Source organism: Brachyhypopomus gauderio, chromosome 5 (assembly GCF_052324685.1).
Source record: "Brachyhypopomus gauderio isolate BG-103 chromosome 5, BGAUD_0.2, whole genome shotgun sequence".
Classification (NCBI taxonomy): Eukaryota; Metazoa; Chordata; class Actinopteri; order Gymnotiformes; family Hypopomidae; genus Brachyhypopomus; species Brachyhypopomus gauderio.
In genome coordinates this window covers 12,861,070-12,878,311 of record NC_135215.1, presented here as the reverse complement: position 1 = coordinate 12,878,311, position 17,242 = coordinate 12,861,070, and the positions used below count along the sequence as shown (strand labels likewise).

Sequence of the window (17,242 nt, the reverse complement as noted above, 5' to 3'; positions counted from 1 at the left end):
TGAATCCTCCTCACCTCAGCTATAATCTGTTAGTCCTTCATGGTAGAGCTAATGCTGCTCCTCCAAGTATTTCGATTAGTGCCTAGAAAACAAGGTGTGTGTTTCAGCTGCTAAATTAGCTTTTTCTGTTTTAAAACCCATTTCACAGTTTTAGGTGCAGTTGACAGATGTATATAGAATTCATTGATCAGAGTCGAATACATGTTTAAATCAACAATAATATAAATCATAATTATTACTGATAAATATCTATATTGATCTGAATAAATTGTGCTGAGTTTGTTTAGAGTGCTGTGAAATACATACTCGTGAAAAATTCATGTGAACTAGTTCTATGGTTTTAAATATCAGGACAGACTAAAAAAATAATCTGGTCCTTAGCACTATCAGTACATGCAACCTCAGATGAATAACAACACATGATAAATTCCACCAGGCCATTATCTCTTTAACAAAAACTAGGCCCAAATGCAGAAGCAGTATGTGAAAGATCAAGTCCACCCTTCCTGCTTTCAAAGGAACTAATCAAATGCTCTTCATGAGCACCTCCATAAAAGCTGAAGTTTTGGCACTTTGCTGGTCTGGAGCATTTGTGTGTGTTAATACAGGACGACAGAGAGCGATGATATTAAAGATCATCAATTCTTGCTGCCATCTCCAAACAATCTGAAATCCATCATTCTACAGTGAGAAATTATTCACAAATTGAAAACATTTAAGATAATTTATTGGGGTGATATTTCTAGGGTTGGTAATGCTATCAAATCCATCCCAAGGTCAGATCAAGCAATGTTCAGAAAAACTGCAAAGAAAGAGTTCCAACTACGTCCTTTAATGAACAAAATCAAGATGCCAAAATTCACAGTGTCGCTTTTGGCAAAAACCAATAGCCTCCACAGCATATCAACGATGACACCTCATACCAATACCAACTCTCAAGCATGATGGTGGGGAGGGGGGGGGGGGTGATGAATGGATTTCTTTGGCACCCACAGGACCTGGGCACCTTGGACTGAGTTGACCATGAATTCCTCTGTAGACCAAAGTATTCTAAAGTGAGATGTGAAGCCGTCTATCTGACAGCTGAAGCTTAGCTGAAACTGGGTCATGCAACAAGACAAGCATCCCAGCACAGACTGGGTATTCTACAGCAAAATGACTGAAAAAGAGTCGAGGTGTTGTAATGGCCTCGTCAACACCAAGACCTCAACCCAGTTGAAATGGTCTGGCGAAATCTGGGCACAAGCTAATACCCACAATCCTCAACGGGTTGAAACAATGTTGTAAATAACAGTGGACCAAAATTCCTCCAGAATGATGTGAGACTAATAGTTCAACAGAAAAGCTTACTTCAAGCTATTGCTGCGAAAAGTAGTTCTACAAGCTATTTATTGTATCTCATGGAGTTTGGATGCTCCATTTTGGCCTAATTGTTGTTAAATCACATGGAGAAATCTGCCTGTTGTATGGTACATCTGAGGTGGTATTTACTCAATTTTAAGACCCACTAAGGTCCATCTTATTTATTTCCTGATATGTAAAACCCAAGAATTCAAAGAGGGTGTAGTAATCTCACATATTGAAAATCTCACATAATGCATTCTGATTATATTATTACACATTAATCCATAACAAATGTATTATTACTAAAGGAACATTGAGGACAGGGCATCTTTAGTTATCATAATTTAATACACAATTTTTTCATTATAATTGATCTGGGTAATTGATCTGACTACGGTAATTAAACAAAATTCAGCAGTGATTGTGAAGTCAAAATGGAACAATGGCTTACTTATCCTAATTCATAACTGGAATCTCTGTCATAATCTCAAGTCTTTGTAGATGTCAGCACTCTTATGCATCTGTAAGGTCCCCCCCCTCTGTTTATCTACATCACAGTGTATGGAGGTATGGCTATGTGGCTACTGAGCAGTATCAATATGTGGTAATTCACAGCTTTCATGCCATAAAACAGAAAACACACCCACAGGACAACATTTATAATTAGTACAACTACTATAATGTGGTAGAATAATCTAGTATAAAGAGCACACAGTGACTGGTACCTAATTGGCTGTGAGTCCTGCCAATTAAATGTGACAGACCACTGAATTAGGTAGGTGGGTCTTTCCAAAATGTACTCCCCCTCTAGCTGATAATGTCAAGCACAATGACAGACAGACAGACCGACCAATCTGGATACAGAAATGTCGCCCTAAGGCCAAACAAATGCTGACATGTGTGACATAATAATACTGTAGCACAAAAGTACATAGACCACAGAAACACACACCAGACCTAATTTGACATTTCAAGCAAGGAACAGAGCAGAAATGTTGAAATCTGTTCTTCCACAAAGAAAATAATACAATTCAATAAAGTACCAGAGGCTCACTGTTGGTTCTCATTGTTGGTTTTGAATAGGGAGGAATCCTCAGAGACAGAAGTTGTGTCTTATGGGACATTCTAGGAATAGAATAAAACTTATACCCCACTTGGTCAACAGAAAAGATTAGCAAAATAATAGCTATTTAATATACAGATAGCATACTGGACTCATGACCTAATTGAAAAGCTGATTGATGTCAATCATGCTTTATTAATAGTTCAGCTGGCCTGTGAGAGCCCAGAGTATTTCATCAGATCTGAATTTCAAAATCTGTCACAAAATTGGAGCTATAACTCTCAAACATGGTATTAAGCTGCAGGCTATGTTGTTAACTCCTAAATCTACACTGACATACTTACTCGCCGGGTACTGAAATACCAACAGCTACATAAAGCAAGCTAGACTATCTATCTATTATCTTTAGACCAGATAAAGGGGTTCATTCAACTATTAGAATATTACATTTCGGGTCTATTGGATCAGTGGGGAGTTTGGTGTTTTATGCGTGGTATCTACCACCCATGTGTGGTAAAGCCCTGGGCTTGGGCTTGCGAGAACAGCTGGGAGCAGCAGTCCTGTGGAGGTTCTGAAGGATGAGGCCAACTGAGGCCAAGATACTGAGGATTTATTTACAGTCCTGCTGAAGTCACCATATAGCATGTGTATACCAAAAGAGACCTCAGCAAACTTGTTATTCTAACAAAGAAGAGATTTGCATCATCATTGTAAGACCAGTTACTGTATCCTAGTCGCAGCAAACACAAACAATTGACCCCACTTACATGACCAGTCCCATGACCAATTTCAGGATGCTAACAGGATGCAGTCTTCTCAATCCTGTGATTACTTTATCTGGACCACAAAATGGGGCTTACACATGAATAAAATGAGTGAAGCAACCTGCTCTAGCTTCTGAACTGGCTCGGAACGGTAAGCGTGGATGATGACGCAGAATAACAGGTACAAGGGTGAAAGGCTCCACTGACAGTTTTCAACAAGTCAAAGGTCAGGTTTCCCTGACCATCTGAACATTGTCATGGTAACATGGCATTGCTATATGCATAGCGATGTAGCACTGATGTCCAGCTACAGGAAGTGCTACAGGTTACCATGGCAATATGAATTGCATTAGCCCCTTTTTCTCGCTCTGGAACAGAGTTACAGCATTTGTTGAAAGATCATCACTTTTCATTTTTCTCGCCTTCGTCTTTCTTCGTCTCTATGCTCATCTTCCTCCTTCCTTCTATTTGGTCCTCCTCTTACATCACATTCTCAAAGAGCTGCAAAGACCTCATGATGTTGTCGTCCTGTAGACAACACAAGGGGACACAGCAAATTCCTATCTTTTCATGTGCTTTGCTAACATTACTATAACCTATAAAGGCCACTAGAGGGCAGCGTTCATCAGCAATAGTAAATCTCAGAAGAGGGAAGGAGTGTGGGGCTCAGGGATTACATGAGAGGATCACTGATACCTCCTGGCAGGACAGAATGAACTCGTCAAGAGTGACAACTCCATCTCTGTTTTTGTCCATTTTCTGTAGATATAAATGAAACGTTATAGTGTCCCAAATGCAATGTATGAAAAACAGATTTAAATAAAGTCTCATATATAAACGTGCACATATATGTCCTTGTATGCATATAAACAGCATGTGACAGGCTGATTCTGACCTGGAAGAATGCCTCCACGTGCTGTTTGGGCGTGTCTATCTTTAGAGCTGGGTAGGTATACTTCCCCATCATATCATAGATAGCACTCACAATGTCTGTCATCTCCTGCACAGTACAACACATAGTTAGACAGCCATATACACACATACAAAGGCGCCTACACACATGCCAATTACAATTCCACCCCCCCCCCCCCCCCCCCCCACACACACACACACACACACACACACACACACACACCTCCTTATTAATGTTGCCATCTCTGTTAATGTCATACAGGTTGAACGTCCACTGTAACTTCTCCCTTGTAGATCCTCTTAACAAGGTGGACAAAGCTGTCACAAAGTCCTGAGAGACAGTAAAAGTGGGGGAGAGACAGGTTCTCATGAGCAAAGAGTAAATCAGGTGATAATGATGCAAGAAAGGAATTTGTCTTTTTAGAAGTTTGGGTCATGTTAAATGGTGACATTAGACATGTGGATAAATGAAGAATGGAGAAGAATGAAGTGCAGATGAAAGAGACTATGAACTATGACTGAAAGGGAGTGAAAAGACCTACAGTCATGAGGGGGGGATAAAAGAGTTTCATGCCACTGCAGAGGGAGACAGAGCGAAAGAGAGGATCACCTCAAATTTAATGGTGCCACTGTGACCTGAGTCAAAGGCATTGAATAAGTAATGAGCATATGTACTCGCATCTACAAGAAAAACAGAGAGAGTACTTTAAAACAACACACACACACACACACACACACACACACACACACACACACACACACACACACACACACACACACACACACACACACACACACACACACACACAATCTTTTCAGTTTTCTGTGCCACACATTTAGACATACCTCCATGAGGAAAGAATTGGGAGTATATGTGTTTAAACATCTCTTCATTGACCACACCGCTGGGACATTCCTGAAAGACGAAAGACAGAGTAGTTAGAATGAACTAGAAACAGACAGATCCTACCAAAACACCAAAATCATGCGTAGGGTTTGGAGGCACGTGAGGAGGTGGAGCAGAGTTGGATCAGGCCCTCTGCTATCAACACACATTTTTAAACCCTCTGTAGAGCACTTGCAGTTCTCTTTTGCTGAAATTGGTGAGCTTCCAGCTGCTCCAGTCCCTCAGGACGATGACACACCATCGTCATCTCCAAATCATCGTCCACCTTATCTGCAGAGACATGGAGAGAAAGGGGGAGAGAGAGAGAAAAGGGGAAGTGAGGGACAAAGGGGAAAGGAGAGGGAGAAAGAGATAAAGAGTGAGAAACAGAGAGGACAAAGAGTGAGAAACAGAGAGAGAGAGGGTGAGAGTGAGAAAAGAGTGTCCTCAACCCCTACATCACGAGGTCTAGTGTTAATGGCTAGGATATTAAGATAATGGAGCTGAGGTGAATGAACTCAGACACACATTCTCCCACACAGATAAACACTGACATGCATCCACACATACACCCACACCCACAGACACACACATTTACACACTTGTGATGCATATGCACTTTCAGTTGAAAAATGCAGTACAATGGCTTCATCAGGACATAAACTACATAACATGTAACATAACATATATAATATAATATTTTGCAAGTATAATAATAAAATAACCTAAAGCTCTGTAGTCTTCTCTCCTTTTTACTTTTAAAAATGAAAAAAAAAAATAGATTGCAGTGAAAAGCATTTTATTTTGTCAGATGTATTTTATGGTCCTGTCAAGTGCCTCATTATCTCTGGTTTCCCCTGATAGTCAAGACACATTTATCATCACAATGTACATAAAAAAATACACACAAAAAAAACACACAAAAAATATTTTAATACATTTTTACATACATAAAACTCAATAAAACATATCAAGATAGGCAGTTACAAAATGTCATACTGAATAATATACATATGAATAATAATGAACCACACAAAGTTTTATATTTATTTGGCTTGACAAGCAACCAAGCCATATATAGGCAAAGCATAACACATAGTATATTGTAATATATGTTATTTTATATGTTGTTTATTATATATATCACATATCTGAGCTTATCTATTTTAGCATGCCTTGGTGTTGATGGATGTTATTCCTGAAGCTCTTGCTCTTGGATAGGACTCTGAAGATAGGACTCTAGTTTTCATGTGTGTGTGTGTGTGTGTGTGTGTATGTTAGCTAACTCACCCTCAGGACGTATCAGTCCAATAAAGTATAGCAGTTTGAGAAGGCCACACAGCAACAGTATGATGAGTAGTGTGTGTAAGCTGTCCACGTCTCCCTCGTCCATCTCGTAGGTCTTGCACCTGTCCCTCCACTTCCTCTCCCATCAGCAGTGAGTGCCTCTCTCCTCTTTAAACTCTTTACAATAGCTAATGAGACCACCCCCTCTCTCTCTCTCTCTCTCTCTCTCTCTCTAGTCCATTCTTCCTCCCCGGGGGTCATCATTCTCTTTTCTCTTCCCCTTGTTCACCTCAAGAAAACCTGACGCATGCACTTTAAGTTGTTTTATTATTATTTTATTTTACTCAACAGTAATCAGCATGGATGTGTTTGGGTGTATATGTGCGTAGGCTCACGAGACACTTCAAAACAGCCTAAGGGATAATTCTGAACTATTTCAACTTGGAATCTATGGGGCTTCTAAATGATGTATTATGTCATCATTTGTGTATTCCTGTGTGTTTGTGTCCACATGCAATAAAAAAATATAAATAAAACTATATATATATATATAATTAATAATTTATAATATATGTGTGTATATCAATATATATATATATATATATATATATATATATATATATATATATATATATATATATATATATATATATATATATATATACAGTTGTGATCAAATTTATTCAACCCCCAATGCTGCGAAGGGTTTTATGGAATTCAGTGCACATTTGTAATTGTGTTCATAATGAAATCTTACAAGGACTTGTTAAAGAACTAAATGCAACTAAGATAGCATCAATTTTTTTTGTCATAAAGTATTAAATGGCCTTTTTGTGATTTCTTCATTGACACAATTATTCAACCCCTTTACGACTACCACTCCTAAGAACAGAGGTTCATTCCAGTGTTTTCCATCAGGTATTGAAAACATCTGTGGATGTCAACGAGCAGCAATCAAGCATGATAAGCACCAATTAGGCAGATTTAAAAGGACTGTGATACTCAGCTCCTTCTAGACATCTACTGGTGTGTTTCCAAGCATGGTGAAGGCAAGAGAATGGTCCCAGAAGACAAGAGAAGAGGTTATTGCTCTTCACAAGAATGGCAATGGATATAAAAAGATTGCGAAGTTGTTAAATATTCCAAGAGACACTATCGGAAGTATCATTCGCAAGTTCAAGTTAAAGGGCACAGTGGAAACGTTACCTGGTCGTGGCAGAAAGAAGATCCTGACCGCGACTGCTGTGCGCTACCTGAAGCGTAATGTGGAGAAAAATCCCCGCGTGACTGCTAAGGAACTGAAAAAAGACCTGTCAGATGTGGGCACTGAAGTTTCAGCTCAGACAATAAGGCGCGCACTGCATAACGAAGACCTCCATGCCAGAACGCCCAGACGCACCCCCTTGCTGACTCCAAAGAACAAGAAAAGTCGACTGCAGTATGCCAAAAGTCATGTGGACAAGCCACAAAGGTTTTGGAACAGTGTACTGTGGTCAGATGAAACTAAATTAGAACTGTTTGGGACAATGGACCAGTGCTATGTTTGGAGAAGGAAGAACCAGGCTTATGAACAAAAGAACACCTTGCCTACTGTGAAGCATGGCGGGGGGTCAATTATGCTTTGGGGCTGTTTTGCTTCTAATGGTACAGGAAAGCTTCAACGTGTGCAGGGTATCATGAATTCCCTTCAGTACCAGGAGATCTTGGAGGAAAATGTGATGGAGTCAGTCACAAACCTGCGGCTTGGGAGACGTTGGACCTTCCAACAGGACAATGATCCGAAGCACACATCCAAGTCCACTAGAGCATGGTTGAACATGAAAGGCTGGAACATTCTAGAGTGGCCATCGCAATCACCAGACTTAAATCCAATTGAGAACCTCTGGTGGGACCTAAAGAAGGCAGTTGCAGTGCGCAAGCCTAAGAATGTGACTGAACTGGAGGCTTTTGCCCATGAAGAATGGGCTAAGATACCCATAGGTCGCTGCAAGACACTTGTGTCAAGCTATGCTTCACGCTTGAAAGCTGTCATAACTGGAAAAGGATGTTGTACTAAGTACTAAAAAATAATGTCACTAGGGGGTTGAATAAAACTGATAATGATGTGAGCACAGTAAAGACATTTGTGGTTATTCCATCATAAATATTATGTTATGTTTGTCTAATTTATAAGTGCCTCTTTGATATAATTGTAAATAAGATGACTGAAATGATCAAAATCAATGTCAAACTGGCCAAAACACTTTATTTCAGTGGGGGTTGAATAAATTTGATCACAACTGTATATATATATATATATATATATATATATATATATATATATATATATATATATATATATATATATATATATATATATATATATATATTGATATACACACATATATTATAAATTATTAATTACAATGAATTAATAATTAATAAATAAATTAATAATTATTAATTATATATACTTGCATTAATTATACTTACATTAATTATTACACTTTGCTAATGTACATCACAGCCCACATATGCATCACATGCAGTATGTATGCAGGTCAGTGTGCAGAAACAGAAACATTACTGAATGCTAAATGATAGTGTTACATTTTTCAGTCTGAAATTATTGTCTTTACCCATGGTCGGCATGGTTTACATGGAATGAAAGTCATAAATCTTTCAACAATACTGGGCAGTGACCACTAGATGGAGCCAAATCATCGTATTGCAAACATTGCTGAATGGCTGTTTACAGTAATATTAGCCAACACCACAGCTGAATTCTAGACATACAGTTATATTGCCTGTGTAAGTATATTATAAAACAAATTTATTCTGCATTACCACATGCTCGACAGTTTTCCTATGAACTGTTTCTCTATAACACTTACACCTCCAACAGTTCTCTTAATTCAAATAATTGACAACTAACCTTATAATATTATAATATTATAAATATTCATGTTGAACACCCCTGTTCAATCAAGAATTGACACTATTTCCAGAAGTAAAAGTGTGGTATTTTATGTATGAGTAAGCAGAGCTGCCCCAGTCTTTTGCCACCTTTAAGTTGCCACTCTTTGTTAGAAAAAGCTGGACTAATTGTCTTAATTTAACGTTTTCATCATACAGTGATTTAGTGACTGTTAATCTTCTAAAAACAGATCAAATACAATTGGTAACCTGACCAAAGTCTCTTATCATACATTTACTAGAATTATATCCTTAATATCATACTTCATATAATTTATATATTCCCAGTGTAACCATTGGTCTATCCATTACCTCATCTCACTTCTCTCTCTCTCTCTCTCTCTCTCTCTCTCTCTCTCTCTCTCTCTCTCTATCTCTCTCTCTCTCTCTCTTTAGCAGTACTTGTCCTGCTCTAAGTAATCTGTTTTATAATTTAGTTATTTTGCATAATCCTAATTAGCACTATCTGCTAATTACAGTGGACATCTATCTATCTATCTATCTATCTATCTATCTATCTATCTATTATTGTTATTATTATTATTATTATTATTATTATGTTTATCAGAGATTTTACTGCCATATTTTAGATTAACACTACCAATACTACAGTCACAGGGGAAGTATACACACGCGCACACACACACACACTTCCATTTCCGTTTCTGCACCTAATTACCACTTGGATCACATCATGCTTGTGGTGTGAAATCAGTTACATGGTGTTGTACTGGGAACGAGCTTCTCCTGGCAACCCTTCAGCTCTGAGAAGCAGATCTCCTACAGAGGAGCATTCACGACACTCCCAATGTGTTTGGTTCAGTATACATTCACAACGCTCCTAATCTGTTTGGTTCAGTGTACATTCACTACACTCCCAATGTGTCCACAACTCAGGACAACCTCAATTTGCCTTTTCTATGTCTAAAGGAGTATAAACACAGGACTGAACATACTGACGAAACAGTTACATTACTCTCACCAAAGTAATCCCCATTTACACACCTGAGTAATCCCCATATACACACCTGAGTAATCCCCATTTACACACCTGAGTAATCCCCATTTACACCCTGAACACTTGCTCACACTTGCTCAGTCACAATCACCCTCCCACTCACAGAGATGTGCACACACCCCATCAGCAGTGTGAAAGGAAGTGAACTCAGAGAACACAAATAACACCAGTGGTTCACAGATAACACTGATGATTACACTGTACCAGTCAAACAGACACACTCTCTCTCTCTATCTCTCTCTCTCTCTCTCTCTCTCTCTCTCTCTCTCTCTCTCACACACACACACACACACACACACACACACACCCTCATCAACAAAAAGCTGTCCAACACAACTAACTGCCACCCACACTTACACACACAAAATAGCCCCATTAAGTCTGCCCTACAAAAAGGACTTAATAAGCACTTTCATGAGAATGAACTCAAGTCCTTATCTATCAAGAGCAGGAGAGCGGAGGGAGAAAAGGAAAGAGGAGAGAGTGAGGGGAGACGTGAGCAAGAGAAACGGAGATGAGATTTATCATTTTTTAAGGCCAGAGTAGCACAAAAGAAGAGAAGAGGATAAGAGAAGAGAAGGACTAGTAATAGCATACGGAGATGGAGAATGAGAAGAAAGTGTGAATGGAAAATGAGGGGATACATAGTGAGAGAAAGAGAGAGAATGTGTGTGTTTGTGTACAACAGGGAGAGAGAGAAAGAGAGAGAGAGAGAGTGAGAGAAAGTGAAAGAGTAAGTAGGAGCAGGAGCATTTGTTTGAAGGAGAGAGAGAGTGAAACAGAGAGAGATTGAAATGTTGCTGGGGGCACAGAGTGAGATGTGATTGAAGATGTGAAATATTCACCAGAGAAAATGTCACAAGAAACCACAAAGATTTTTTTTCTCTGAACACACACACACACACACACATACACATGCACACACACATACAAATCCCTGTGCGCATACACTCACATGTCCATGCACATACACTCCACACATACTCATGATGAATATATCCCTTAGACTTCTACAAGCATTGAAAAGTTTGAAAAAACAAAGCCCGGAGCAAATGACCACCACAAGAAAACACAAACCCACCCCACCCACAACAACCTTGCGAACGGTCACCATGGCCTAGAAACAGCCACACCACAGCAGTCACAATCCAATACACCTCCACCCAGCCCAGCAGTGTGTCAGGGCAGAGGGGCAGGGCACAGAGGCCCCTCCCACTCCTGCAGCCTTCAATCAGACTCCACCCCTTCTGCTCCAGCACCCCCCCACCGCACCACCACATCACGCACCACCTCACACCCGAGTGGCAACTTGTGGTTACTGCCATGCCACCTTGTGATTTGATCAGTAATAATCGTCTGTTGCCATGGAGACGGGGCCAGATCGATGCGCGAGGGGGGAGCGGTCGGTGGTGTAATGGGGCCGTGCGCGCCTCTGTTGGGTCTCGCCCATCAGACGCAGACGTTTGTCGATTAGCCGTGTGTTGTTTGTCGGTGAGCGAAGCGAATGTGTGCTGCTAACATCAACGTCCAGTTATTTTTCACTGTGGACCAACGGGCTGCACAGGCCTGACCTGAGAAAGTCTAAACACCTATGAACCGTGTACGTCACCTACAGATCTTGGTTCTGGTGCTGGTTCTGGTCCTGGTGCAATTCTGTTCCATTGCAGAAGAAGAATTACAGCAGAATCGGTGCTGTTCTGGCCTCATCTATTGGCTGGTTAGAAGCCAAAAAACCTGTGCTGCAGACATCAGAGGGGCAGGGTCTGGCTGTCAATCAGAGCTGCCACTCTGAAATCTGCTGTTTTGCTGTATTTCGTTTGATCTGCCCATGTTTCGATTGCCGATAAACATACGATGCTGTTTAATAACTATACCCATTCAGAACATAAAAATAAACAAAATCCCTCCATGACATATGGACATACTGAAGGAGTTCATGCTCTACAGTCAGATGTGCTGACTGACATCAGACTACACACAATGTATAATCATGTGTAATAAAAGAGTGGGATCCATGCTGCTTTGATGTCTGTTAGCTTCCTTCTCCGAGCTGGAGAATACCCGTGTTCAGATATAGAACTATTCGGTTCTAGCACTGGAAATGTGGCCTGTTTGTGTCCCCGGGCACCAGCAGCAGATACAGCATGAGTACAGGCAATACAGACGGTGAAGCCACGCTAGTCCACAGAGAAACTGGAACACAGAAGATTCCTGAAGTGTCCATAAACACCTGGACCGAGCCCAGGACCTCACAGCAAACCACCCATGGGTCTCAGATCTCCAGCCCTGAGTGAAGAGGCAGTGCAGAGTGGTCTGTGAGTCTCCTCACCCATCACCTGTCACTACACCATGACCACGCCCCCTCATTACACTATGGCCATGCCCTCTCACCACACCATGACCACGCCCCCTCACTACACCATGACCACGCCCCCTCATTAAACCATGGCCATGCCCCTCACCACACCATGACCACGCCCCCTCACCACACTATGGCCACGCCCCCTCAGTACACCATGACCACGCCCCCTCACAACACCATGACCACGAGCCCTCAGTACAACATGACCACACCCCCTCACAATGCCATGACCACATCCCCTCAGTACACCATGACCACACCCCCTCACAACACCATGACCACGCCCCTTCAGTACACCATGACCACACCCCCTCACAATGCCATGACCACGCCCCCAGCTGGTGGTGCAGAGTCTTCTTCACCTTCCTCCTCAAGACCCGCAGGGCTGCTGGCTTACTCAATTCTTAATCAACACTCTCAATCCCATCACACGAAGGTGAAGAGAGGGAGAGAGAGAGAGAGTGAGAGAGAGAGCGAGAGGGAGAGAGAGAGTGGGAAAGAGAGAGAGAGAGGGAGAGGAGAGAGAGAAAGAGAGGGAAGGAGAGAGGGAGAGATTAGCCATGTGCTGTTTGAGAGAGAGAGAGAGAGAGAGAGAGAGGAGATAGAGAAAGAGAGGGAAGGAAAGAGAGAGAGATTAGCCGTGTGCTGTTTGAGAGAGAGAGAGAGAGAGAGAGAGAGAGGGAGAGGAGAGAGAGAAAGAAAATGAAGAGAGCGAGAGAAAGAAGAAAATGCCACAGACTTGAATATAAAGATCGTTACATGTAGATTTTTGCCTTTCTCTCTGCTTTACTCTCTGTGCTTTCCCAGGTGCATCTGCGGCGCTTCCCAATGAAATGAGCCAATCAGGACTTTGCTGATCTGATTATGGGTGGATCTAAAGCCTTAAAAGTAAACCCAGGTGGTTGGACAGTCATCTGTCTCCTGCCGCAACTATGCGTTCCTTCTTGAGGTACTAGTGACGCTGGTTTGATTTTGTGAATGTGAGCTACATTTAATTCAGCAGCCAGTCAGTATTTATCTGTTGAGAGTAGATGCTTCTGGTTACTGTACAATATGTGGGTGTTAGACAGGTAAGAGAGACACACCCATAGGAATCTGCTGTGTGTAGTTGCCAAGGTTACAGGGAGGGTTTACGTGTGTGTGTTGATTGTTGATGTCCTCATTCATAGATTCTCCCCAATGGTGCCACTAGCTGCAAACATACAGCACACATGCACTCGAATGTCACTCAAATATATATATATATATATATATATATATATATATATATATATATATATATATATATATATATATATATATATATATATATATTCTTATTATGGCTTGTATTAATAAAACAGTCTCAAGGTTCTTGTCTGTTATTATTTTTATGTCTTCACTGGTGGGGTCAGAGCAACAGGTGACCGTTGTCTCTTCTCTATTCTGTCTGTTACACCTCTCTGTCTTTTTTACACCTCTATCTGTTTTATCCAATGTTTCATGTATATTTTAATATAGGAGACAACAGTCAATATATTTCACAACAGTCAGCACAACATGCACACACATACATGCGTACACGCACACCCCAACACTGTGATATGCACATTGCCATGACAACAGAGCTTCCAAGGTAACAGGCAGGAAGAGAGTGTGTGAGTAGAGTGATAAATACCCAAAGCATGTGTTCTTCAGACATCACACACACACACACTTCCCGAGACACATGTTCCCTCGCTGATGAAAACAAATGTGTGAGTGCCTGTGTAAAGCAACGGCTATTCAACAGATGGCAGACGTCAATGGAGTTCCACACGCCCACACACACACACACACACACACACAGACACACACACACACACACACACACACACACACACACACACACACACACTCGAGCTTTACAAACTCTACTAGTTGCATGACTCTGGCTAAAATGCGAAGTCTGGTAACAGCAAGAGTACATGTGTATATCAGCTTCTTGCCCTGTTCCGCATGTCTGTGTCTGTATGCTGATGCTATCTGTTGATGGTGCACTAGAGAGGTTGTTTATCTGTCTATGTGTGTTTGTGTGTGTGTGTGTGTAACCTACCTCTTGATGGTCTCCTCTGTTTGGTCTGCATGGCCAATGTGCCAACCACTGCACCCATGTTGTCACCGTGGAAACAAGCGTGTCTGAGTGGATGGAACGCCGTCACATGTACTTCACTCCCTCTCTCGCTCTCTCCCTCTCTCTCTCATCTCCCTCGCTCTCTCTCTCTCTCCTGCTCTCTCGCTCCGTTTCTCCCTCATGCTTTCCCTGTGCCTGAAGCCGTCGCTAGGCTCTCCTCGTCTTCCTCTGTCTAAGATGCTGGACCCTCTACCCCTCCTCCTTCTCCACCCCTCCCCTCTCTCCCTCCTTCATGTTGAGTGTCGGCATCATGCGGAGTGAATCAGTATCAAAGAGGCACTTTACACACACACACACACACACACACACACACACACACACACACACACACACACACACACACACACACACACACACACACACACACACACACAGCTTATATAGACAAGCCAATATAGCACTTCTGTAGAACATGACAGATGAACAGGAGCAGAACAGAATGTATGTGAGTATGTGGAATGTAAGTATGTAGAATGTATGAGAGTATGTGGGATGTATGTGAGTATGTGGAATGTAAGTGAGTATGTAGAATGTATGAGAGTATGTGGGATGTATGTGAGTATGTGGAATGTAAGTGAGTATGTGGAATCTAAGTGAGTATGTAGAATGTAAGTGAGTATGTGGAATGTAAGTGAGTATATAGAATGTATGTGAGTATGTAGAATGTATGTGAGTATGTGGAATGTAAATGAGTAAGCAGAATGTAAGTGAGTATGTAAAATGTATGTCAGTATGTGGAATGTATGTGAGTATGTGGAATGTAAGTGAGTATGTAGAATGTATGTGAGTATGTGGAATGTAAGTATGTAGAATGTATGTATGTGAAATGTATGTGAGTATGTGGAATGTATGTGAGTATGTGGAATGTAAGTGAGTATGTAGAAGGTAAGTGAGTATGTAGAATGTATGTATGTGAAATGTATCTGACCGTAACTTCACACACTGAAACATGACTAGTTTAATAAGCCTGTTCTTCCAATGTATTACAATTAAAATGCTAAATTAACTCAGTGAAGATACTTCAGATGTATTATTGGACAAGCCAGTTTCATTAAACTCAGGTAATCATTCTCCATGGCAACCTGAATATATGTGTAACCACTACTGCAGCTGCTAACCTGATAACACAGTAAACGCAGATTGTTAATGATTCCTAAATCCACAGACTTATGCAGTGTAAAAAATTATCATTTCGAAACACGTTGTCATCGTGGCACATGTAAAACATTATCTCGATGTGCCGAGAGCTTCCCTCAAAGGCACCGTGTGATCCACAACAAAGGAACAAGCTCTTCCTTCTCCTCTCTGACCTCTGAACCCGCGATCTATCGCTCCTACACATCCTTCAGTCTCAGTGGTCTCAGCAACTCAGCTGAAGGGGAGCTGGGCGTCTCCTGCAGATTGGGAGGGTGTGCTTGATCTCCTCCATGGAGCAGGAGCACCCAGGAACTCTGGGATGCCTCTGGAGCTCCTTTAATCTTTTCACCGACTTTACAGCAATGGCTGCTCATTAATGATTCAGTGCAGTCCAATTAGAATTCTCATAAAACATGGAAAAATGTAATAAAATGCACATGCGAGAACTTACTTATGGATCACGGAATAAAATGGTTCTGCTACACAACAAAACATTTGGAGAAGCAGCGTATGAAAGCAACACACTTGCCCCTTGAGTGGTGCCTGTGCCTGTTGCGTGTGGATGAAGGGCCTCATTCCTTATTCTTCTAATGTGGTCCAAACAGCTGTGTCTGTCTACACACAACACTGCCACCAGCACTTCAATGGACCATGGTCCTAGTAGCGAAATGAAAGGTGGTAAAAAAAAATAATTAATAAATTAATCAAGGATGGGGCAGGTTGCCCCTGAGTAGGACAGAGAGGCTTTAGTCCGATTTACAAGATGGTGGGGAGGCAGAATGAATGACAGTAATAGTTACACAAAAGGATAGAAGGAGAAATGAAGAGGGCAATGAAGCAGACTGTATCTCCTGTACGGGAGGGAACAAATGGGAACTGTTCCATTCAGTGTGTGTGTGTGTGTGTGTGTGTGTGTGTGTGTGTGTGTGTGTGTGTGTGTGTGTGTGTGTGTGTGTGTCTTTGTGAGACAGCACAGGATATATTGTGCTCTTGTAGATCCTTCTGGCCTTTTGGACCTGCCTCATCTTTACTATCTCTTTGTATCTGTTCCTCTCTCACATTCCCTCTGATGAATGAGGCTGGTAATCTGTTATTATTAGATTCCCATTCACTGAGAATTTTGGATCCTTAAACAGTGCCATTTATTATACTATTCTATGCTATTGCTTTTATATATATATATATATATATATATATAAAATATATATATATATATATACACATATATATATATATATACACACACACACACACACACACAGTAATTATGGGCAATCGTTCACTGTCATGTCTTCCAGGTGGCTCTGTCCCTTCCTAAAATGAGCCTGGGCCCTCACCATCCCCCAGGACATTGATGTCAGG

General features: G+C 41.2%; 1 protein-coding gene across 1 annotated transcript; it reads right to left on the bottom strand.

The window, feature by feature from the left end:
• Positions 1-811: 811 nt before the first annotated feature.
• kcnip1a (Kv channel interacting protein 1 a) lies at positions 812-14,914 on the bottom strand. The gene is given in 9 exon segments (XM_077005800.1): positions 812-3,699; positions 3,868-3,930; positions 4,067-4,171; positions 4,307-4,414; positions 4,694-4,764; positions 4,930-4,999; positions 5,138-5,189; positions 5,191-5,260; positions 14,666-14,914. Coding segments are annotated over 9 exon segments (645 nt in total). The 5' UTR covers positions 14,724-14,914; the 3' UTR covers positions 812-3,651.
• Between the last annotated feature and the right edge of the window lie 2,328 nt (positions 14,915-17,242).